Below are 26,166 nucleotides of genomic sequence, written 5' to 3'. Positions count from 1 at the left end.
CAAAATCTTGATATCAAAAATTTACATTTTTACTTGTAACAATTATTGAATCGATATTAAGACTTTTGCACTAGTAACACATGAAAAAGGATATCAAAAATAAAGCCTTTTACTAGTAACAACTGTGTTTCTGATGTGGAGAATTGGAATTTTAGCAAGAAATCAATTCTTGAAATCAACAATTAAATTTGACTGGCAGCCTGTTGAGACATTTAACTAGATAAAATACAATTACAGATATCAAAAACTGTTATTCTTACTAGTTGAAATTCAGTTCCTGATATCAACAATTTACATTTAACTAGTGAAATTGAATTGTTGATACCAAGAATTAACATAACTAGTGGAAATGCAACTCCTAAATGCAACAATAATTCCTCATATAAACAATTTAATTCTTTATATGAAGAATTCATATCCTGTTAAGCAATAAAAATTGCTTAACAGGAAAAATGTAAAAAAAAAAAAAAAAAGCGTGCGTGCCAGCCTAACTTACAAACTTAAAAAAGAGATTCTACCTGTAAAGCTCCTTCCCACTTGTGAACTGTCCACGATCACATTATCTGGAACGACGGTGAAAGGGTTTGAATCTTGTCCTGATGCTTGAACTCCATGATTTATATCCATATTTTGACACTGGTCGTTCAATAAACTTCCATCACTGTAACAGCAGATGAACTTCAGCATGTTAAATCCAAATATCAGCAAAAGGAGAGAGCGCACAGCACACATCTGAAACGGACCAAAAAATCACGATGAGAATAATCATAAACCAAAAGCAAATAAATTCCTGTAGCAAAGTATATACACGCAGATTCTTGCACCAATTTTAGTTATAATAAGATATGACATTACCTTGATATACAGCTTTGTTGAATAAAGCTAAGAGAGCATATGTAAAAGACTTTCTCATTGTCAGTCGTCAGCGCTATAAACTGAAGCTCACTGTTCTGCTCAACCCACTTTTATTGCCAAATTACGCGTTTGATGCCCTCTTTTGGCCAATTCAGGTATTTCGATCTAAGTGGAGAAAAGTGGTCTGATTAGAGGAGCTCTGTATTGTGATGTTTATGTATAGGCCTAATAAAAAAAATTGTAATAAACAACAAATAAACAAACATACATACATATAGATACCTTCAAATGAAAAACTTCACACTGTTCTGCCAGAATAAAAGTCATGCATGGCGACACTTTATTGTTTTAGTTTAGTAACAAGAATTGAGTCTATAAAATAATAATGTGAGTTTAGTAGGTCAAAGTCTACTAATATGTACACTCTAGGTAGGCTACTTAAATGTTTAGACTATTTACCATTTAGATTTATGAGAATTGATTAAAACTTGCAAAATGTCAGATGTTTGAGTTTGTGTTCATCATCAGCACAACCACACGAGAGAACCAGAATTCAAAACACAATAATTTTAGCCATAATAGTGTTATTTGCAATCTTTTAAAGCATGAAATAATTGACATTTGTTCTGTGAATACAAACTGGTTGTCAGTGCTTAATGGTATAAAGGCTGTACATTAAAGAAAATAATCAGGGCTCACTGCGTCAAAATGAACATCCCTGGAAAAATATGGAAAAAACATTCAACATTCTCATTCAATCATAGCTCATTCAAGTATCAACATTCAAACCTACTTGAAACTCAATAAACATGTGTTGTGTTTAGGAACAGCCCTTAAATAGTGTTCTGTACTATATGTTAATAGTTTAAATTTACTTTTCTTTTTGCACAACAGTAACACATGTATCACATTTTACTATTGCCTTATTCCAAAAATAATTCAGATCATTTTTCTACCCAAAATTAGTTTGAAAGCAGTTTGTTTGAAAAATTAGCAAATTTATTGTAAATAACAAATGAAGACAGATAGCGCTACGTCATTTTCAAAATACCCAGCAGCAGCTACTTCATTTACCCAAACAGAATGAAAATTTGGAATAACGAATTGATTACTGTTAAAGGAAAGAGTTTATATTTGGTTGAAACATGGGTTGCTATATGAAAGTGATTTGTTTGATTCATCTTTAAGGATCTATTCATATAAATCATTTTTATCAAAATTCAAATTTCCTGGTAAATGTAAAGAGTTTTCGACAGTGATCAAAGCTATCCCCTTGGGACTAATTAATTTAATGTGCAGTCATTTGACCTATTATAAGAAGGAAAATAAAGAATGTTATTTCCTGTTAAATGGTAAACATAAATTTGACAAAAATGTTCAAACAAAGACATAAGGCAAGGATTTAATGATGATATAGAGTTATTCCAAGAGGGAAATTTTATTGGAATTCTTTATATATAGGAGATTAGTTTGAGAAAAGCATGACTGCTACCATACACATTTTGCATTTCAAATAAAGTGAGAGAAATTCATTTAAATATTTTAAATAACATATACCCAACCAATGTGTTACTTTACAAATTTTCAGATATTGAGACATATATATGTTCATTTTGTAAAAACTGTGAATTTATGTCACTTATTTGTTGATTGTCAGAGTATGCGATTATTTTAGAAAGACTTTTTTTTTAAATTCTGCTAAAAATAATTTGTTGACAACTTTGAATGCAAAATAAATTATTTGTTATTTTAATAATGGTGATAAAAATTAACTTTTGTTAAATGGTAAATTCTTTATCCACAAATGTAGACTTTCAAAATCCCCTCCTTTATACAAGGTTTTTCTCAATGAACGTAATCTGTTAATGAAGTCTCTCAAAGCTGTAAAAAATGTAAAAGCTCTGTCTATTGTTAGCTATTATGAATCTTTTTTTTTTTGCTTCTTGTGAATGTCTTCATTTTTTTGTGTTTTTTTTGTTTGAATTTCAACTGTCTTTAAAATGTTAGTTTGTTGCCTGATTTTGCTGTATTAATAAATTAATGATGCACAAAAAAACTTTCTATCAGAGACTCACTAGAGGGCGCTCCACCCATTATTATCTCCAGCCACACCTCAACACTACCCCCTATCCCCCCCCCCCGCCCCACAATCCTTTGCGCTCATTACACACCTGAAGTACATTTTCTCTTCATCAGTATATACAGTGAGTCTATCTTTCGTTCCACTTTTCATTTTTTTTTAACTAAATAATTATCTAATTATATATTTTTTTTTCTAAAGATACCAATATTGTTGTTTTAAAGGTTTTGGTTTAAGTCATAACTATCGCTAATTTAACTGGTGTTACAGTTCTGGTGTCATGGTGTTAGTGTTTCCAGATATAGAGGTAAAGTTGATTATATATTTGCACATTCAGACTTTCCCCTTAATAATATAATTTCATATATTTTTTTTCATTTTAATTTCATAAAGTATTATTTGCAAACTCTAAATAGCGAAATCATATTAGTAAAAAATCGCTGTGAGCTGAAAAGTTATTTTCTTCATCTGGTTCAAATTTTTCAGCAGATGTTTAAAGCTCAAGTTCAAGTGTAAGATTATTGAGGCAATATCTGATGCATGCTGAAGGCCATTTCCATTTTTTATTTTATTTTTTATTATATATTTTATGTAGCCTAATATTTATGGATGCCACAAAAAGACATACTGTAGACTGTCATCAGGTCATGTGGTTTGGTCTCCTCTTTGGAAAAAAAAAAACAAACGTTACAATTTATTTGGTCTAATACTTCAAGTTCTCCTAGATCTAGAATAGATTTTTGGGTAATATCAGACTCTCTAGTCTATCCAGATATGTCTCTAGAGTTGAAATCTTACCTTTACTCTTTAGATAAAAAGACAATTTAGATTTGGACCCTCAGATAAGTAAGTACAGACATTGATGAATATTTTCAATTTCACAATTGTACAAATAATTTACCCAGAGAGTGTAAAATCAGCTAAAAAGTCATGGAGTTGACTTATTCACTTAAAGCTTGATGGAGTGGGGATCATGATTAATGACTAGGCGTATGAATACAATGACATGCAGCATTTCAGTTCAGATTTAACCCAAGTGAAAATATATGAATGATCCAACACAATCTCACGGCAAATCATACCTTTTTGATTTAGTGACTAATTCAAATGAATTTATACGATCTCATTCGTACAATTGAATACAACTTTTATATCCTCCAATGGCGACTGAACTCATACGATTTCATATGAATTAGCCCTCTAAACTGCCAAAATGTATAAGTTTCCTTGTGAGATCAGGCTGGTAGATCCTGTTTGCAATGCTGAGCTATCAACTGCTAATTAAAAAACCTGGAACTTGATGCAAATTATTTTATTTTCAATGCCCAAAAGTAATCGGGCAGTCACAAAGTGAGCAGAAAAGTGAACTTTTGATAGACAAAACAGGAAGTAAATAGAGAACAGTTTTTTCCTCAAATTAAATATCATTGTTGTGCTTATGGACTGACACATGAGGAAGTGTAATGCAAAATGTCCTTTGTTGTTTGTTTGTTTTGTGGTTTAGTTGTTGCTAGGGAACTGACCATTTTATTCCATAAATCACCAATCTGTCAGATGAAGAAGAGCCGGAGTCAGAAATTTAATTAAAGAATAAAATTTACTGAAGATAGTTTGTAGTTTTATCAGCAGAAGCCAGCTTCAACACTCGCAGAGTTTGTAGGCCGCTATGCTTACATTCTCAAAACAACAACAATTATACTCTCATATAGGTGACAAATTTACTTTGTGATTAAATATGAAAACATTTTAAACCTCAAGTGCATAAACAATAACATAACAAACAATAACAACAACAAAAACTTTAGAAGTTTTTACATACTTAGGACACTTAGAAGTAAAAGTATCCAGAGTGGCTCAATTCTCATTTCAAAAGGTTATAAATTGTCCATTTTACAGAGGACAGTAAAGCAGCAAAGTGAATTGTTACGTCAGTGATGGGAAATGATGAAATGAGGATTCAAATTCAGTTCAGTGTGTTTATAGAGAAGTGCAGGTAAACAGGAATTACAAAGTAGTGAAAAAAACATAAACAAAAGCAAGCTAAAGGATAAAAACCAAACCTGGGCACACACAGACATCACAAGGCTAACAGAGAAAATTACTGATTGCAAAGGGCTAACAGAACAGGGTATAAACACACAAAGAAACAATTAACTAAAATTGATAAGGGGACAACTAATAAAGAATGCAGGAGAACTAACGTGACGGGGTGTGACATGAATAAATAAAACATAAAGTGAAACAGACATGGTTACATAAATGATAAGACATTATCTGAACTTTGGGGAGCAACATTTAAAAACATCATCATATTTTGTAAGGTTTTTTTTCCCTTTCAGAATGGCTTTTTTAGTATCCTCCACTCAGATTGCAGAAAGTACATTATACATATCCACACAAAGTTTAATAGACACATGTATACAAAAGAAAATAGTGCAAGAAATTGGTTCATGTGCTAGAGAAAAAAAATCGTTTCAAAGCAGGCAGGTCCTTATGAAGTTACATGCAAATATATGTATACAGACTAATTGAGCAACATACACGAAGACCCAGCTTGAAAGCAAAGCAAAGACACTCCGACAATAAGTGCAACTGTAAACATTACATAAAACACTAAACAAATGACAAACATCAAGAACCATGGGGGTTTCTGCAAATAAAAAAAGAAAACTGATTTAAGCTGTGGCATTTTATAGCGATAAATGACTATATATAGACTTACAGTTAAATCAAAACGATATACTGTATGTGGATGCTGACAAGGAAGGAAAATTACTTGTCTGTGCACAAAATGAAACATTACATATAATATAATTACCTGTAATCCACAGCAGAATTGGGTACTGAGGGTATTTACAACATTTTGAAGTGTGAGCTGTTTCATTTTAGGTTTTTGCACAGACCAAAAAAAAAATTGCTTCATATGACGTCAACATACAGTATCACCTGCACCCAATCTATTAAATCTGTTTTGTTTGTATATTTTTTAGACATTTTACTGTCTCTAAAAATGGTAGCGTTGACTTAAGGAGTTTTTTAACTGGACGTTTATATCCATTTATAGTACTCAGACAGGGGATGGCGGACTGTACATTTCACTACTTAAATTTTGTTTGCATTAATAAACCTCAGTCAAAACTACTAAATTATCAAATCAGTGAAATCATTTATGAACTTGACAATTAAAGAGCTAAAGTCCTGTAGATTTTAAAAATATTTAGATTTTGATCAGTTTTGATCAGTACTGAATTTGATTAATAGATTAAAAAATATATATATTTATTTGATGTGGCTTTTTACAGCAATTTAATTTAGTAAATGTTTTTTTATCCTGAACATAACGAAAGTGTAGTAAATCTGAACAGTGCAAATATTGATACACCCCAATGTGCATTTGAAGTCAGAATTATTAGCCCCCTCAATTATTGACCTCTCTGTTTTTCCCCCAATTTCTGTATAACAGAGAGCTGATTTTTTTTAACACATTTCTAAACATAATAGTTTTAATAACTCATGTCTAATATCTGATTTATTTTATTTTTTGAATAAAAAATACTGATGATGGCAGTAAATAATATTTGACTAGATATCTTTCTAGACACTTCTATACAGGTTAGTGGGCTTAGTTTGCACCAACTCATTTTAAATGTATTATTCAAATGCACACTAAAATATATATAAAAAAAGAGTGAATATTATACTATCCTTAACATGTACAGAGATGTATATATAAGGTAATACAAGCTAGATCAGGTCGACACGTATGGTTCAGTGGAAAGAGGTGTAATGTTTTACAAATTACTTTATGTGGAAAAACTATGTAAATTTCACATACCTTGTTTTCCAGAACAGTACAATTTTCTGTAAAATACAAATACAATATGATGAGACAGTGGTCATGAGTAAATATATGTAATGTAGGGTTGAGTTTAATGAATCTTATTTTTAAAGTGCAGATCAAGAAAGTACAGTGACAGATAAAAATCTTTAAAACTGTCTAAAGATTTGTACAAAGTAGTCTCTAGCATGTTAGTACCAAATATACTTACGTTCCACTCTCTTAGTATTTCTTTTAATAAAGTACTTCTTGTATTTTTCCATCCGTTTAAAAACAGCTGCTCCAAGGTAAAGGATGAACTCCAACGTAACATAAACTGTCATTACTATTAGCATCCAGCGCCCTTGAAACCACCATAAGCCATAAAATATTGACATGGCTACAGTATAAATAGAAAAAAGAAGATCAGTAATAAACAAAAGATTTTATCAGCTTTATCTGAGCTTTAAAGAGCTTTGGATGAGTAACTATTTACATCTATGCCAATTAGAGAAAAATTGGTTACTTATTAATATTATAAATTAATCAATAATTAATACAAATAAAAAAAAAAGGTCATTTAATATTGGAGGATGCGGGAAAAAACTTACATGTAATGAGTGTATTCAGTAGATCAACTATTATGAGAGAACCAATCCAACACGTTTTTCTGTAAGATAATATATATATTATATGTAAGATATATTATATTTATATCAATTCAATTAAGGTTTAAACAGAGTCTGAAGCCTTGTGTGCTTGTCTACTTTGTCCACTTCCAGACATTTTTTTATCATTTGATATGACTCACATACTTGTAGCCACAATGTTAAAGGGTCAAGAAACCCTGCATACTTTTTGGAGGTTTTAACAGATTTATGTGTGCTTTGCATCAATTAAGACAACATTAGCACCTGTCAGCTTTAATTGTGGAGAAACCTGAATAATTTTGAGCTTTTGTCAGTTAATTTCATCTAAGATTTTTTGGGGGCGGTGATGTAGCGCTCATCTGCTAGTGGAGTGATGACACGTCAGTTTCTCATTATTACAGCAAAGCTGTTGATTTGCAGCAAGCATTTTTGTCAGGAGAACTGTATGAGAATTGGAGAATGGTTGACTTTGTCTTTTGTCAGTTGAGTTTTTTACAATTAAGACACATTGCCTTCCTGCTGCTGTGTTTGCCCATGTTTAAAATCATAGATTACCAGCAGGGTTAAAGGATGAAGTAGATGGCAAGAAACCTGTTGTACTGCTATCCACTGTGTCTGCATTCAGATCCAGGGATTCGGAGTGGAGAAGTCCTCCTCATTTAGAGTGTTTATATTAACATGATTAGCTTTATAATAATATAACAAATTGTGGTTATGTGTATATGCATTCATTCATTTATTTTCCTTCGGCTTAGTCTTTATTTCAAAGGTCACCAATTATGTGTATATATTATTTGAAATTACGAATAACCTATTGTATTTTTAGCAGGGCATTAAATCACTTACTGTTTATTTATTTTGCATTTTAACTTTGTAAACTATATAACTTTCCTCACATTCAGTCTCTGATTTTATTTTCAGTCTGATTTTGTGAGCCAACTGACAGTTGTTTGCTCCCCTCTTTTTCCCCTGCTCTGCCAGCCACGCCCACTGCTGCTTCCGCTCGAAGCATTCCACGCCCATCTCGGAGCATTTTTTGGAAAAAATTCTGAGGTAGACTTCATAGGGTAAGTTTCATGACACTTTATACCAATAGCAACACAGTCTATTTCTCAAATAGGTATGTAATTATTCTGTCTATTTTATAGAATAATGTTTGTTTTTAGATAAGAAGAATCATTATACTTAAAGGAATCTTCTTTTCAAAAAGTTGTTCTTTCGTTTAAACACTGTCAGTACTTACAGGACAATCCACTCTCATCTGTAATTATATGGGGTTTTGGTCTCATGTTAATTTGTCCTGTTTAGTAGTGGCCTTATTAGTCAAAGAGCCAGACCAGTAAAAACCCAGTACAAAAACATTTCAGCTAATGATGAATTGAGACTGAGTCTCTCTTTTTTTTCTGACCATACCAGACAAAAACTTGTTTGGAAAATAGTTTGTTATCATTTCTAGTTGGTCAAATTATATTGGTGCTGATATGTTAATTTAACACTCACAATTCATGGCTTAGTCCGCGGTGAAGGAAGACAGTGATGGTGTGCATCAGGCTTGTAATCATTGCAATCACTATTAAAGCAGCAAACACAAACTGCAAACCAGCATTCTCACAGTCGTACTGCCACAAACATAAACAGACACAACAAGGAGAACTAAATTAGATGTTAAATTTGCTTCATATCTTAACCACATATTCAGTTTGAAAAAAGTTCTTAAACTGTAATGTACTCGAAAAAATTCTTACATGAACTACTTTTATTAGTACAAGGACAGTAGTGATAATTTTGGATATTAGTTCAATGATGGATGCAATCTGGGTGGGCTGTGAGGAGACACACAATGTATATATTTGTTATTTACATTATGAATTCAATGAATTATAAAGGGATAGTTCACCCAAAACTGATCATTCTGTCATCATTTACTCACTCTTCACTTGTCACAAACCAGTTTGAGTTTCTTTTTTCTGTTGAACATAAAAGACGTCTGAAAACTGGTGAACATTAACTTCAATAGTGTTTGTTTTTTTTCTACTATGGATTAGAAAAAATAAAAACTTACAAAGGTTTAGAAGCACATGAGGGAAAGTAAATAGTGTAAATATATTTTCAGTTCTGGGTGAACTATTTCTTTAAGCTGAAGGAACCATGTTAAATCACGTCATTGTGTATGTGTTATTTGACACACTTACCATCTTTGAAACTGGCTTGATGATCATGAGGAGAGAAGAGCCTCCAAGAAAACAAAGTCTGCTAAATAACAACAGTGCCACACCACTTCTCTGGTGTGAACAGACAGACAGACACAGACATGTTCAAATATGCACACAAAGCAAAAAAAAAAAAAAAACTCAAATCGTTCTCAAATATACATGTTTTGATAACCACAACATGAACATTTATAGAGTAAAAATGAAGACCAAATGAGCAAAGTGGAAGAATGTCTGTAGTATTATTATGCAGCATTCTTTAGGATATGTACTGTGATATATATTTGTAGTCTACATACCATATACTGCACACACTGCAACCGGTATGATGGCGTCACTACATGTAAATGAAAACAGATGACAGGTGTTATGGTTGAATCTATCCATCAATCTTTTTTAAACTGTGGTTCCTCAGAGAACATTTAACCTCCATGAAACCTTAAAAGGTTAGTTCACACAAAAATGAAAATTATTTCATCAATTACTCATCCTCATGTCATTCCAAACTATTGAAACCTTTTTTTCTTCTTCAAATCACAGATTAAGATATTTAGGTGAAATCTGAGAGCTGTCTTTCAAGCAGTTGGGAAAATTAAGAAAAAGTAACTGGAAAATATTTAAATTCCTGATAGTCAGGAGTGTGTGTGCATACATGCATAAAAAAAAAAATAAATAAATAAATAAATAAATATATATATATATATATATATATATATATATATATATATATATATATATATATATATATATATATATATATATATATATATATATATATATATATATATTATATATATAAATATACACACACACACACACACATTTAGAAAGAGGGTGCATTTACAGACCGCTAGGAAACACTGCACTATTTTGTAGTATAAATAGTGTAGTGCGTTCACACTGAAAACTAATAAGCACACTTTAATTATCTGGATGATGCACAAAGTGTTGAATGATGGACACTTCCCGCACTAAATGAATGCAGTTTTGCTGACGTAGCGGAAGGGGTGTAACTTCCAGGCGTTGAATTACTTTATTTATTTTTGGTTGTTAAAGCAATATTCTCTCATGAGAGTTATTATAGCGCCTCCAGATGGTGAATGCGGTTATACTCATGGCAGGTATTATTTGGTAGTTTGGTCATTTATTTCACAGATTTTTACAACCGTCAAACATCACATGGGAAACAACAAAAACAAAACAAAATATAAATTGAAGTTCCGCTTAGTAAAAAAAAATCATTAGTGCTCCCTTTGGGACACTACATACATATACTATGCTGTTAAGTGTGTAAGTGCATAAGTATATAGTTCAAAAGTGCATAGTGTGCCATCTGGGATGCAGCTACTCACTAAATTTTTCACACTACTACACATCTGCAACTGTACTGGACTACATTTCCCATCATGCACCTCACCAACACCATTTCCAGATTACAGAAAAAGTTTTTCTGAAAAATTTAATAAAAAGACTTGTCTACTAGTAATGTGAAAAGTTCCTTGCTCTGTTAAACATCATTTAGGAAATATTTAACAAAGAAAAACTGTACACACACACACACACACACACACATACTGTACTTACAAATACATACTAAATTTTACGGGGGGCTAATCATTTTGTGTTTGTTGTTGGTTTTGTTTGTGTAGTATTGACTGCAGAAACAGTAGAAATATAGAAACAGAAAATACACTCAGCATTAATGCTTGTATTGAAAAAAGCTTAAATTGGCTAATAATACTGACCTTAAAACGATCAAATAAAAAGGCTGTGTTTATTCCAACCGAAATAAAACAAATAAGACTTTCTTCAGAAAAAAAAATGTTGGTAGAAATACTGTGAAATCTCCTTTGCTCCATTAGTGCTTACAAATATTTCGAAAAAGAATAAATATTTCACAGGAGGCTTAAATAATTTTGGCTTCAATAGTTTACATATATAATGATGTTATTTACCTGTAGTCTGTGATCGTGTGTTTAATGTTGTAATTACTGTTGTGTTTGTTGTTGGATCTGTTTGTGTAGTATTGACTAGAAACAGAAACACAGAAACAGAATTGTTGTTTAATTGTTGGTCCAAAAAGCTTTTATGCTCTGACATCACACTAATATGCAGTATAAGTTAAGTTGTAACTTCCAGGCGTTGAATTACTTTATTTATTTTTGGTTGTTAAAGCAATATTCTCTTATGAGAGTTATTATAGCGCCTCCAGATGGTGAATGCGGTTATACTCATGGCAGGTATTATTTGGTAGTTTGGTCATTTATTTCACAGATTTTTACAACCGTCAAACATCACATGGGAAACAACAAAAACAAAACAAAATATAAATTGAAGTTCCGCTTAGTAAAAAAAAAAACATTAGTGCTCCCTTTGGGACACTACATACATATACTATGCTGTTAAGTGTGTAAGTGCATAAGTTTATAGTTCAAAAGTGCATAGTGTGCCATCTGGGATGCAGCTACTCACTAAATTATTCACACTACTACACATCTGCAACTGTACTGGACTACATTTCCCATCATGCACCTCACCAACACCAGTTCCAGATTACAGCTGATTGCAAACACACAGTTAAAGCTCATGAAGACTGATTACTGGCACTAAAATTACACTTAACTTTCACACACACTGGGCTGAGTGTCGTTTTCCCCAGTGAGCATTACTAAGCCATTTTCTTGTCTTGTCTTCTGTGGTTTTGACCACGTGTTTATTGTTCTTGTTTTGCTGATCTTCTCCTGTTATTCTGACTGTGTTTTTGGATTACCTATATGCTCCAGTTTGCATCTGTTTTAATCGTTGTCTGCCTGACGATTCTCTTAAATAAACTGCACGTGGATCCTCAAAACTGTTGTGATAAACAGAGATAAAACACTAGTGCCACAATTATGCTAATATTTTACTGTTTCACTGGCTTTTACTTTTTTGACTTATATATACAAACATACACACATCCATAAACACATACATACATACAGTACATACACACATACACACACACACACACACACATACATACATACATACATACATACATACATACAGTACATACACACATACACACACACATACATACATACATACATACATACATACATACATACATACATACATACAGATGCATACAAATACATACTAAATTTCACACTAGTGAAATCATTTTGTCTGTATATGATGTTATTTACCTGTAGTCTGTGATTGTATGTCTGATGTTGTAATTACTGTTGTGTTTGGATCTGTTTGTGTAGTATTGACTGTAGAAACACAGACTTCATATAATTTATATTTAATTCATATAATTGCCATCCTATAAAGTTTTTATGCTCTAACATCACAGCAATATGCAGAAAATATGTAAAAATCTACATCAGCATAACATCAGTATGTTTGAATAACAGCCAAAGATATTAGTTTGCCTAGGCTGGATAACTGTTGTGTTGGCTTTTACTTTTTTGACTTTAAATTATATATGTACAGTTGAAGTCATAATTATTAACCCCCCTGAATTATTAGCCCCCTTGTTAATTTTTCCCCTACTTCTGTTTAACAGAGAGCAGATTTTTCCAACACATTTCTAAACATTATAGTTTTAATAGCTCATTTCTAACTGATTTATTTTATCTTTGCTATGATGACAGTAAATAATATTTGACTAGAAAATTTTAAGACACTGGTATGCAGCTTAAAGTGTACAGTCTGATTCAAAGTGCAGCCGCACCGTCTTTAGATTTTTAAAAGAAACAGTGGGAAGAAATTCACTCAACATCTATTTGCATCAAACGCAGTTTATTACAATTTAAGATAATGCATAGACTGCACTTTTCTAAAAGCAAATTGTCAAGAATATTACCAGAAATTAATCCAACATGTTCTAGGTGCCACAGAGATGAGGCCACCTTGGGTCATATCATGTTCTGGACGTGTCCACCCCTTAGACCATTTTGGTCTGCAGTGTTTGAGACTTTTTCTTTATACATGTGAAAAGCAGATACAACCAGATCCAGTAATAGTAATATTTGAGGTGACACCTGGAGACCTTGCACTACCAGCCGGTCAAATGCACTAGCTTTCTCTTCTTTGTTGGCCCAAAGGCTTATACTTTTGCATTGAAAGTCAACTAAAACATAAACACATACTAAATGAGTAGAAAATGTCATGGCATATCTAAAGCTAGAAAAACTCAAATATAGCACCCACGGCTCAAATAATAGATTCTTCAAAGTTTGGAGACCATCCCTGTCATATTTCGAGAAAAGATTTATTCCAAATACTTGAATTGTAAGCCCGCCCTCCTACTCACCCTTAAATCTCTTAATTTTACTATTTATTTATTTACCTTTTTTCACCTTGTATTTTCTTTTCCCCCTTTTTCATGTACTTTGTTCTTGTATATGTTTTAGTTGCTCTGTTAAAAAAGTTTTTCTGAAAAATTTAATAAAAAGACTTGTCTACTAGTAATGTGAAAAGTTCCTTGCTCTGTTAAACATCTTTTAGGAAATATTTAACAAAAAAAAACTGTACACACGCACACGCACACACACACACACACACACACACACACACACACACACACACACACACACACACACACACACACACACACACACACACACATACTGTACTTACAAATACATACTAAATTTCACGGGGGGCTAATCATTTTGTCTGTATGTTATTTACCTGCAGTCTGTGTGTTTGATGTTGTTTTTTCGTTTGTTGTTGGTTTTGTTTGTGTAGTATTGACTGCAGAAACAGTAGAAATATAGAAACAGAAAATACACTCAGCATTAATGCTTGTATTGAAAAAAGCTTAAATTGGCTAATAATACTGACCTTAAAACGGTCAAATAAAAAGGCTGTGTTTATTCCAACCGAAATAAAACAAATAAGACTTTCTTCAGAAAAAAAAATGTTGGTAGAAATACTGTGAAATCTTCCTTGCTCCATTAGTGCTTGACAAATATTTGAAAAAGAATAAATATTTCACAGGAGGCTTAAATAATTTTGGCTTCAAAAGTTTACATATATAATGATGTTATTTACCTGTAGTCTGTGATCGTGTGTTTGATGTTGTAATTACTGTTGTGTTTGTTGTTGGATCTGTTTGTGTAGTATTGACTAGAAACAGAAACACAGAAACAGAATTGTTGTTTTATTGTTGGTCCAAAAAGCTTTTATGCTCTGACATCACACTAATATGCAGTATAGGTTAAAAAAAAAATCTACATCAACATACCATCAGTATGTTTGAATAATAGTTAAAGATATTATCTGCCTACGCTGGATATTAATTTTTTGACAGTATTTTTATTTGCTTTCAGGGTGGCCATATCACCACCTCGAATGTGCATTATTTTTCAATTCCGTTAATTATGTTAATTTTATAATGTTATCATTCCATTATATTGTTCCATTGTACGCACACACACACACACACACAAAATTCTGGTAATGTTTTACTTCCTGTTAGATTTACTTTAATCTTTTTTTATCTTAAAATTATAGTTGTTATTCATTTTATTTACTTTGAAACTACTTTTAGTGCAGCCAAATTTAAGTAAATAAGACTTTCTCCAAAAGAAAACTATTATGAAAAATACTTGAAAAGTGTCTTTGCTCTCAAACATTAATTGTAAAATATTTGAAAAAGAATAAACATTTCATAAAGGGTTAATAATTCTGTCTGTATATGATGTTATTTACCTGTAGTCTGTGATTGTATGTCTGATGTTGTAATTACTGTTGTGTTTGTAGTTGGATCTGTTTGTGTAGTATTGACTGTAGAAACACAGAATTCATATCATTTAAATTTAATTCATATAATTGCCATTCTATAAAGTTATTATGCACTAACATCACAGCAATATGCAGAAAATATGTAAAAAATCTACATCAGCATAACATCAGTTGAATAACAGCCAAAGATATTAGTTTGCCTAGGCCTGGAATTATAATTTTTTTGACAGTGTATATTTTCATGTGCTATTTTTCATGTCATATCTCCACCTTGAGTGTGCTTTATTACACTGTTTACATGCACGTCAGTATGCTGAAAACTGGCAAAAAAATCTGCTTATTAAAAGAACCTGATTTATAGGTTTACACATTACACATAATTTTTTAACCCAGCAAATTCAACCAAACCCTGTTTACAGGACTACATTAAAAAATAAGGTTATTCGGCAGTGGTGAAATCAAAAGCGTTTATATTTTTTACTCTATTGTAACACGATCAGTCACTAAACTGTGGTTATATTTGATTGTTCTAGGTAATATATTTACTTGAATAAATCTAATTATTACATTTGATTTTGTTTATGAAGACAATATTTACCTGTAGCCTGTAGGTTTGGTGTTGTGAATACAGTTAGACCTGTTTGTGTACTGCTGACTGCAGAAGTTGGTGGTGCAGTGGATATGTCTATGAGACATGACGAGAACATTATTAAAAGTATTATTGCTTTCATTTATGCGTATTTATAGGTAATTATTTTCTCTTCAGCAATCTACATCAACATAACATCAGTATCTCTGAATATCAGGTAAAGATATCAGTTTTCCTATATTGGATTTTATTTTTCCCAATGTATATTAAAATCAAAGTGCTCTGAGTCGTGGCCATATCACTACATTGTGTTTGCGTAATTTAATTTTATTAAATTTTCCATTGTGATTTATTCCTCTTATAATATGGCAGCCACATGTCAAGACATGTTAAGATGATGTATAGAAGATGTTTATCAGGTTTTCATTAATCACACATTTCACAGTTGAGAATCTCATGTAAATTTTGAATTGCAAAACAAGTAGCCCTGGCAACAGACACTTTTTCCATTTGAATTGAAGTTTGTGTGTGTTTGATTAGGAGATCGCAGGAGAAAGTGAGTGATTTCCAAACACAATAAAACATTAAAAATTATACAAAAATGCTACTGATTCAAGTTATACTTCACTCAAAAAAAAAAAAAAAATTTATTAATAAATGTAGCACCTTCAAGTGGTTTCAAGCCATTGAGATTTTTGTATTGGACACAAAAGAAGATATTTGGAAGAATTCTGGAAGCAAGTACCCATTGACATACATTGTAATAAAATACAGTATATTATTGAATTCAAAGGCTACTGATTTCCATCATTTTTCAACATGTATTATTTTGTGTTCAACTGAAGAAATAAACTAAAACAGTTGTTAGTGGAGGGTTAGTAATTACTAAATGACAGAATTTTCATTTTTGGGGGAACTGCCCATTTAATATATTTATTTGGCCACTGTTTGAGGGTTTTGATACTTTTGCTGCTATAAGTAGTATGAAAGTTTTTATTATTACCCAATGTTGTACGCCTAGTTGTTACAGTGGTGTTAGTTGTTGTAGTGGCTGTAGTCATCATCTGCAGCATCGTAGGTGTCTTTGTTGTTGTTTGCGTAGTTGTGGGCATTTTTGTTTGTGTCGTTCTCTGCGTTGTTTGTGTCGTTCTCTGCGTTGTTTGTGTCATTGTCTGTGTTGTTGTCGGCGGCGACATTGTCGTCTGCGATGTTGTTGTTGTCAAGAGCATGATTGCTTTTTTTGTCCAAAATAAACTGTAATTTTTAATGAATGCAGCTCTGAAAAGAAAACCAGAAAACAGATTTACAAACCAGCAGTATAAACTGCAACAAAGCCATGAATAATTGTTTCCCTTTTATTTTGTCTTAAGGCTGATTTCTAGTTCTGGGTCTAGTGATCGCCATAACTCATGGTGCATGCTTTACACATATATTTACACATTTATACTTCTGCAATTTCTTTTGTGTTGCTCTGACAATCTACTTTCAAAATGCCAGCAGCCAGGTGGGTTTCTATGTTTCGACCAATCACTAATCTCCACATAATGCAAAACATTTTATAAAATACAATAATAATTTAATTTGCTTAATTTATTTAAAAAGCTTTGGTCAACCTGTGCACAAAGTGTGTATTGTTTTCCTCAAAGCATCACTAGAATGTACCTGAAGAAAAACTGTCCAGTGGCTTGAGACATCCATGTCACTTGGACTGAAGATTTATCCAAGTTATTAGGATGAGTCACGGCCTTGTCCTAATAAATACATAAGATAAACACCTGACTTTAGTTTCTAGAATTTACAGCTGTTAACATTTAACAATTGCTCTGAGAAGCCTGTAAGAAAGAGTGTAAAAAAGTGTGTGTGTGTGTGTGTGTGTGTGTGTGTGTGTGTGCGTGCGTGCTTGTTTATATTGGTTTTGTAAAATGACATGTGTAAGACCTATTAAAATGTTGAGGCGGTTGACAAGGACATACCCTGTGTCTCGAATTATAAAACTGTTTACAATTATACCTAACAGGGTTTTACATACAATTTTTGACGCAGGTCTGAGGAGAGTCTATGGAGAGTCCTCATAAATCACAAATCGCCAATCGCTGCTTGTGTGTGTATGTGTGTGTGGCAGGACTTACGCCACAGAGGAGCAGACTGTTGGCCGAGTCAAGCAAACTAAAAGTACCAGCCGGTGGACAATTCTCACACTCTCGAGCCTCCAACATATAACCCATAAATGTACCAGAAGAAGTCGAGAGCGTCACTGTGGAAAAAGTTAAACATTTCGCTGAAAAATTTGAAAAGGCAACTTTTTTTTGTACCATTAAAGTATTGAAACCTTTCTTGTAGCGTAGACTAAAGAATAGCACTAGCAGCAATACGGAATATGAGATTTTTGGGGGCTTGAGACAGAATATTGCATGCTTAAAATTTTGCTTGAGGAGCGAACAACACGGTAATCTGTGTGAACCCAGCCAAAGGAATTATCCAAAAGACCAAAAGCAAATATTGTCACCTTGTCTTCCTCCATGACTCATTAGAAAACCATTTACCCAAATAGCTAAAGTTTAACAAAGGCAATATATCATCATGGACATACAGGAATGTACAACAAAGTAATGGAGAAACGACAGCTGAATAGTGAAAACATGTCCCTCTTTTTTGTGCTGTAATTTATTCAGAAATATTTATTTATTCTCATCTATCTTGCATGTCTACAAGGGGTCTCATTTATAAAACTTTGTGTAGAAATATTTCTAAACGTGAATGTATTGATTTCTATAGAAAGTAGTGATTTCTATATTTACTCATTTATTTTAATGGCTACAATTAGCATATTGTTTAGCGGTGCATTAGCTAAATAAACACTGTGCTATTTCCAAAATAACCCCTGTATTTTTTGTATAATCAATTTCTATTCATTCATTCATTTTCTTTTCGGCTTAGTCCCTTTATTAATTGACACAGTGGAACGAACCGCAAACTTATCCAGCATATCTTTTTACGCAGTGGATGCCCTTCTAACTGCAACTCAGTACTGGGAAACACCCATACACTCTCATCCACATACACACACACTCATACACTAAGGACAATTTAATGTAGTTTACCCAATTGACCTATACCACATGTCTTTGGACTGTGGGGAAAACCAGATCACCCGCCAGTGCGGGGAGAACATGCAAACTCCACACAGAAATGCCAACTGACCCAGATGAGGCTTGAACCAGCGACCTTCTTGCTGTGAGGTGACAGCGCTACCCACTGCGCCACCGCACTGCCCCAATTTCTATTCTACACTGTCTTAATTCATTTTAAATAAAAATGTAAACCTTTTTTTAATTACTTATTTTTATTGTAAATGAGAAGCATCAAATTATTGAGCGAAAAATTAGATCCATCTCTCACCAGCTCTCCTTTGCAGTCTCTGACTGACCAACTGACTGACCCACCCTTCCCTAACCAAAAATAATGACTGTGAGGACAAAACTTTATTAGTAAAATTCGACTGTATTATTCGTGTTCCCTTCTAAAATTACTACTATTTTGTTGTGTTGTATTGAACTTCTCAACGACTCCCCTCCCCTGAAAAACTGTTCTGATAAAGCTACAATCAAATAATTTTGCTAAATTATAGGGCAAGATAACACATCAGCATACATTTGGTTTATATGTGGGAGTTAATTTAAATCAATTGGCCCCATGAGAATTGTGTATAAGACATGTGAAAATAAAGAAATTAACTTACTGTGAATGTTTTAGTTTCAACATTTAGGGAATGTTTTAAAACAGCAGGAAAATTACTTTGGAAAATTAAACAGTCAGTGCTCATTTGTAGTAGAAGAGGCTTGTGTGTTATTTGTAAAAAAAAATATGGTTTGCCTTCATTACTGCTCATTATTTGTACCCACTCTCTAAGCTCCCTAAGCTGCTTTGGATAAAAAGTCTTCAAGATTCAAAAAACTTAAGATTCTACCTGTGATGCTCATTCCCACTTTCGAAATATCCACTGTCACGTTATCTGGAACAACGGTGAAAGGGTTTGAATCTTGTCCTGATGCTTGTGATCCATGATCTATAGCCATACTTTGACACTGGTCATTTAATAAACTTCCATCACTGTAACAGCAGATGAACTTCAGCACTGTAAATCCCAATATCAGCAAAAGGAGAGCGCGCACAGCAGACATCTGAAACGGACCAAAATCACAAGAAAAAGCACAGTGATCAACTCCAAATGAGAATAAAAACACTTTTAAGTTAACGAAGTATTTTAAGACAAATGGATGTCAGTATAGGGATATAAAAATACCTTGTTATACCGTGTTGCTGATAAAAGATACGAGAGGTAAATGACTTTCTCATTGTCAGTCATCAGTGTTATATAGATTACTGTCCTGCTCAACCAGACTGTCGAATTACGCTTGATGCCCTCTTTTGGCCAATTCAAGTATTTGACTTAAGTGGATAAAAGTGGTCTAAAAGCAGCTCTGTATTGTTTAAGCATTAACAACAACACCAATAATAGTAATATTAATAATAGCAAACAAATAGGCTTTTAACTTTCTAAGAACTTCACATTATTCTGCAACATTAAGGTAAAACAAGTCGATAATTATTGACAGAATTGTGTGTCTTGTAGCATTATATGATTGGATATCTTGCATCATTTATAGAATTATTTTACTCATTAATTTATTGCTATTTTCATTTGAAAGATTTGATGCCTTTGCATATATCATAGGGAGTAAGAATTGATCAGCATAATTGCATAAAACAGCATAAAAACCTATACTGTTAACTATTTTAATAATAGTTATACATAAAAATATCCATTCATTCATTCATTCATTCATTCATTCAATCATTCATTTTCATTCATTCTTTTCCGGGGCTGGATCACAGGGGCAGCAGTCTTAGGAGAGAACCCCAGACTTCCCTCTCGTCAGACACTTTCTCCAACTCCTCCGGGGGAATGCCTTCCCAAGCCAGCCGAGAGACATAGTCCTTCCACCGTGTCCTGGGTCTTCCCTGAGGCCTCCTCCCAGTGGGACATGCCTGGAACAACTTCCTAGGTAGGCGTGCAAGAGGCATCCGAATTCCGAAACAGATGCTTGAGCCACATCAGCTGACTTCTTTCGATGTGTCAGAGCTCCTCACCCTATCCATACGGGTGCGGCCTGCCACCCTGCGAAGGAAACTCATTTCGACCGCTTGTATTTGAGATCTTGTCCTTTCAGACTGCATTACTGCTGCTGCTGCATCAATCTGCCTGTCAATCTCATGCTTCAGCCTTCCCTCACTTGTGAACAAAACCCCAAGATACATGAACTCCTCGACCTGGGGTAAGGACTTTCCTCCAACCTGGAGATGACAAACCCTCTTTTTTCCGGTGGAGAACCATGGCCCCACACTTGGAGGTGCTGATTTCTCATCCCAGCCACTTCACACTCTGCAGCAAACTGCCCCAGAGCATCCAATAGGCTCATGTTCAATGAAGTCAACAGAACAACATTGTCTGCGAATAACAGAGATGAAATCCTGCGGTCTCCGAACCAGACCCCCTCCAGGCCGCTGCGCCTTGAAATTCTGTCCATAAAATTTATGAATATAATTGGTGACAAGGGGCAGCCCTGCTGGAGTCCAACATGCACTGGAAACAAGTCTGACTTATTGCCGACAATGCGAACCAGACTCCTAGTCCTACTCTGTTCATACAAGGATCATGAGACGGTCCTTAACAGAGCGCCTCTGACCCCATAGACATAGAGCACCCTCCACAGAATGCCACAAGGGACACGGTCGAATGCCTTCTCCAAGTTCACAAAACACATGTGGACTGGTTACTCCCACCCTCGATCACCCTGGTGAGGGTATAGAGCTGGTCCGTGTACCACGGCCTGGACAGCAACTGCATTGTTCCTCCTGGTTCCTACTGTAGGTTCAACACATACAAAAATATATATTTTAAATATATTATAAATATATTTTATAAACTAAACCCCCCATCATATAATCAAATTGCTTAGTTATTATAAATGAGATTAATTAACATTTTAATACTCAGATTCAGAAACATGCTGAGAACTTTATTTTTGTATATATTAGCATTATTTATTCTTTTGAAGTACTATCACTTCATCAAGCAGTTTGTTAAAATTATTGAATGTATAGAGACCAGTTTTAGTCAGCCTGTTTTAATAACTGAGTTTACAGACAGAGGAATAAACAGTTTATGTTTTCTGGCAGTGTGATGTGTGCCTTTGTTTATTTAAACTAAAACTAGAGCTAATGTAGTTATGCTAACAATTGTAATGTAATTGTGAAATGTTGCCACTGAAATAAAATTAAAAATAAAATGAATGTTTAAAACTTGCCTTTGAAATAAAGCGAAATATAGAATTAAAAAAGTAAGTTGTAGTAGAATTAAAGACCAAAAAGACCAAAACATATATCAAAGCTTTTAAATAGAATATATAAGTACTGTAATAGTATTATAAACAAGTAAATTATATATTATGGTTACAGTTCCACTTAAGTTTCACTTTGTTTAATACACATTCTGCCGGAATGTTGCCAGTTATTTTGTTAATTCAGTTCTTCAATTCAAGTTTATTTGTATAAATCGCTTTTTGCAATAATTATTGTTTCACAGCAGCTTTACGAAGGTGCATATTATTGCATTACAATACAAGTACAAAGGTATTATTAGGTTATATACAGACACAGATAACCTGTGATTTTATAGTATTTAGTGTACATGTTTAATGAAGTGTATTTGTGTATTAATTGTATGTGTTAATTGAATGCTAAGTCCTCCATTAGTTAGCATTATCTCCTCGTGTGTTGTCCTGCCGCCACCTACTGGGTGGTTTTATTTGATATCTGTACTACCTTTTAATTAATACGTTATAAATATATTCACAATCTAATACCAAATTAATTAATCTTCTTATCATTATTTTTTGCAACTGTATACAGGGTAAATACTTTAATACCACTTTTTAACAACACTCCTGGGTCCATCTCCACACTGCACAGATACTGTAGATCTTGAGAAATATTTTTTATAATGATTTTGTTTGATTAGTAAGAGTCACAAACATTATTATAAGATTTAAGTTGAATATTAATCTATTATATTATAGATTTATATAAATAGATCTAATGTTATTATAATAGGGACAACTAATTGAACAGGAGGATCTCTGGAGAGCAAAAGCACGAAAGGAAAAGGAAACACATTACACAAGCCATGAATTGAAGTCCGCATCCTCTCACTGAGCGAGAGCAAATTACTTTAGCAGTGTTTATTTGAGAGCGCACAAGAAAGTTATGGAGTCAGATAAGACTCAAAAGAAATTCACGCAAAAGACACAATGTACCCATGCGTAGCTAAATTCCCGTGCATAAAACCAAATTTACGTGCGTAAAATATTTATTTATATTCACAAAAACAATTCACATGCACAAAGTAAAAATACATTTTCATAAAATACGTTTCATAAATGCAAAACACCATTATCAAATGTATAAGAGTGTACAAAAAGTTTTGAATGTTTAAAACTTCCGAGTTCATCCTGAATTAGAATGTGCAAATCCTCTTTCACGTATAACTCCCCCCTGGATACGTGTGTGTATTTTTGAGACTGTCCTGGCAGATGCAGGCAACTCCTACTTTTTAGCCAATCAGATGAGAGCTGTATTCAATGAAACTTACTCTGCGCTCTTTTTGCGCAGTAGTGATGGGAAGTTCAGATCATTTTACTGATCATTTTATGGATCAAATCTTTTTCCAGCTCTAAACGCGTATGATTGGCCCGTGAGGAATGAGTGACTCAGACCTGATAGAGGACTCGAGAGGTGAGCAGATCAATTCTTTTTCCAGCTCTAAACGCTTATGATTGGCCCGTGAGGAACGAGTGACTCAGACCTGATAGAGGACTCGAGAGGTGAGCAGATCAATTCTTTTTCCAGCTCTAAACGCGTATGATTGGCCCGTGAGGAATGAGTGACTCAGACCTGATAGAGGACTCGAGAGGTGAGCAGATCAATTCTTTTTCCAGCTCTAAACGCTTATGATTGGCCCGTGAGGAACGAGTGACTCAGACCTGATAGAGGACTCGAGAGGTGAGCAGATCAATTCTTTTTCCAGCTCTAAACGCGTATGATTGGCCCGTGAGGAATGAGTGACTCAGACCTGATAGAGGACTCGAGAGGTGAGCAGATCAATTCTTTTTCCAGCTCTAAACGCTTATGATTGGCCCGTGAGGAACGAGTGACTCAGACCTGATAGAGGACTCGAGAGGTGAGCAGATCAATTCTTTTTCCAGCTCTAAACGCGTATGATTGGCCCGTGAGGAACGAGTGACTCAGACCTGATAGAGGACTCGAGAGGTGAGCAGATCAATTCTTTTTACGGCTCTAAACGCATATGATTGGCCAGTGATGAACGAGTGACTCAGACCCGATAGAGGACTCGAGAGGTGAACGGATCAATTCTTTTTCTGGCTCTAAACGCAGATGATTGGTTTCTGCCTTTCCGCGATGAACGACTAGAAATGTGGTGAAGACTTGAAATGAACAATACCACCTGCACAAATGTACGCACGCGCGGATGAACGAATCACTTCCTGAAGATTTCCACTATTAAATATTCGTTCAAAATGAACAAATCGTTCATGAACGACCCATCACTATTGCGCAGTCTGTACATCTCCAGCATGGCGAATGGAGAAAGAGATGCACAGGCTTCAAGCAAGAACTATTAAATTCTCTGAATTTCACTGACTAAAAACTTAATTTACATTATATCTAATGAATGTAAACAGGCTTTATTGGGTGCTCACATGCTCCTCGCATGGTCGGAAAAGCTGCCGTTCTGTGCTGGAGCAACTGAATTGTTTTTGTGAATATAAATAAATATTTTACGCTCGTGAATTTGGTTTTATGCACATGCATTTGGCTGCGCATGTGTACATCGTGTCTTTTGCGTGAATTTCTTTTGAGTCTTATCTGACTCCATAGAAAGTCAGCACATAAGCAGCCTATATCCCCAAACGGATCTTTTAAGAACCTGCAGTAAGAGATAGCTTTTTGAGGTACGTAATCCCTTTAGCAGCGCAGCTGCATAGTGAAGACTATACTACCATAAACGGCATGTCAATCACATAACAGCAGTCCCAGGAATTTGCATGCAATTTGTTTTTTAAAGTCAGTCATTTTGTACTTAGTAGGCTACATTTAAATCAGCTTATCCACAGCCATATCACCCTGCAGCCCAAGACTGGTGCCATTGATTGCATCATTCAAGTGAATACTGCCCCCCTTCCCTCATACTGACCCCTTCCCTCATATAAAGTGAATGCGCTTTATAAATACTTACATTACATTTACTTAAGTTTGGCAGATGATTTTTTACAACTTGATTTCAACAATGGTTTTAGATCTGTAAGGGATTAGCTTCATCCATCTGATTATTCTTTGAAACCACTGTTTATGTTACTTATTTACAACAACAATAATGCAAAAAAACTAAATAAATAATAATAATCTAACATTATATACTATTTTGCTCAAATAGTATAAATGACATATTTTCAACATGTTTATTTTTCTGCTTAAACCAGAGTCAACTGGTAAGTCAAAACAAGCATTTTTTTTTATCCCAAAATGCTACAATCAATTTTGCTGCTTGGAGTTTTTGTTTAAAGTCAATCAAGGTTTTCTTTTAACTTTACAATCTAGAATCAAAGGCTACACTAACAATTCTTTCAATTTAGAACATTTAAGCTGTATTTTTATGTGTATGATTTATTAATGTATAACTTTAACAAAGTTGCTTTGAGCATTTTCTTAACGATATTGAAAGGCCTAAGAATATGTTTATAAAACAGAAAAATCACAAACACTTACCCAAGTGCTTAACACTGTAAAATTCAAACCACAAATATATTATTATTGGCCACCTTTTTATTTGAAGAGTGAAATATTAAAATAATCATCAAAAGGTACACCATAATAATGCAGTGCGGATCATGCGGGACAACACCTGTTCTTACCATAAGATGGCGTCCGCAACTTTATCATCAATCTGTCTGCTAGCCTACTGGCCCAGTGAGTGTAAATACCAAACAGGTTCAAATTATCATGTTTCATGGGATTTTAGATATTTAAAAGTGTTATGTAACATTATGGATTTGTGACTTCAACATTTAAAGGGTAGTTTAATGTTT

At 33.7% G+C, this 26,166-nt stretch overlaps 2 protein-coding genes across 10 annotated transcripts in view; both read right to left on the bottom strand.

Annotated features, from left to right (window-relative positions):
- The window catches only part of LOC108179096 (uncharacterized), a 14,918-nt gene extending 13,981 nt beyond the window's left edge, over positions 1-937 (bottom strand). For all 4 annotated transcript variants that reach the window (XR_012384286.1, XR_012384287.1, XM_021472047.3 and 1 more), the window contains exons 1-2: positions 856-937; positions 519-732 (exon numbers count right to left, since the gene is read on the bottom strand). Coding sequence is in view for 2 of the 4 variants with exons in the window: in XM_021472047.3 (XP_021327722.3) it covers positions 519-732 (214 nt within the window). In the remaining 2 variants the exon portion in view is untranslated. The remainder of the gene's footprint in view (positions 1-518; positions 733-855) is intronic.
- Positions 938-4,513: 3,576 nt separating this feature from the next.
- The window catches only part of LOC137487313 (uncharacterized), a 108,770-nt gene continuing 87,117 nt past the window's right edge, over positions 4,514-26,166 (bottom strand). Inside the window, exons 1-16 of one of the 6 annotated variants that reach the window (XM_073910258.1) lie at positions 20,244-21,097; positions 19,908-20,121; positions 18,070-18,194; positions 17,603-17,691; positions 16,944-17,218; positions 15,319-15,393; positions 14,659-14,733; positions 14,296-14,358; positions 9,912-9,949; positions 9,595-9,684; positions 9,148-9,225; positions 8,903-9,021; positions 7,364-7,422; positions 6,985-7,152; positions 6,771-6,796; positions 4,514-5,585 (exon numbers count right to left, since the gene is read on the bottom strand). In XM_073910258.1, the coding sequence (XP_073766359.1) occupies positions 5,460-5,585; positions 6,771-6,796; positions 6,985-7,152; positions 7,364-7,422; positions 8,903-9,021; positions 9,148-9,225; positions 9,595-9,684; positions 9,912-9,949; positions 14,296-14,358; positions 14,659-14,733; positions 15,319-15,393; positions 16,944-17,218; positions 17,603-17,691; positions 18,070-18,194; positions 19,908-20,121; positions 20,244-20,306 (1,683 nt within the window). In that variant the 5' untranslated portion in view covers positions 20,307-21,097 and the 3' untranslated portion in view covers positions 4,514-5,459. Of the gene's footprint in view, positions 5,586-6,770; positions 6,797-6,984; positions 7,153-7,363; positions 7,423-8,902; positions 9,022-9,147; positions 9,226-9,594; positions 9,685-9,911; positions 9,950-11,567; positions 11,643-14,295; positions 14,359-14,658; positions 14,734-15,318; positions 15,394-16,943; positions 17,219-17,602; positions 17,692-18,069; positions 18,195-19,907; positions 20,122-20,243; positions 21,098-26,166 lie in introns of those variants that run through there. The other 5 variants (XM_073910260.1, XM_073910263.1, XM_073910265.1 and 2 more) reach the window with 5 other exon arrangements.

This window comes from Danio rerio, chromosome 8 (assembly GCF_049306965.1).
Source record: "Danio rerio strain Tuebingen ecotype United States chromosome 8, GRCz12tu, whole genome shotgun sequence".
Taxonomy (NCBI): Eukaryota; Metazoa; Chordata; class Actinopteri; order Cypriniformes; family Danionidae; genus Danio; species Danio rerio.
This window is presented reverse-complemented; position numbering and strand designations above follow the sequence as displayed.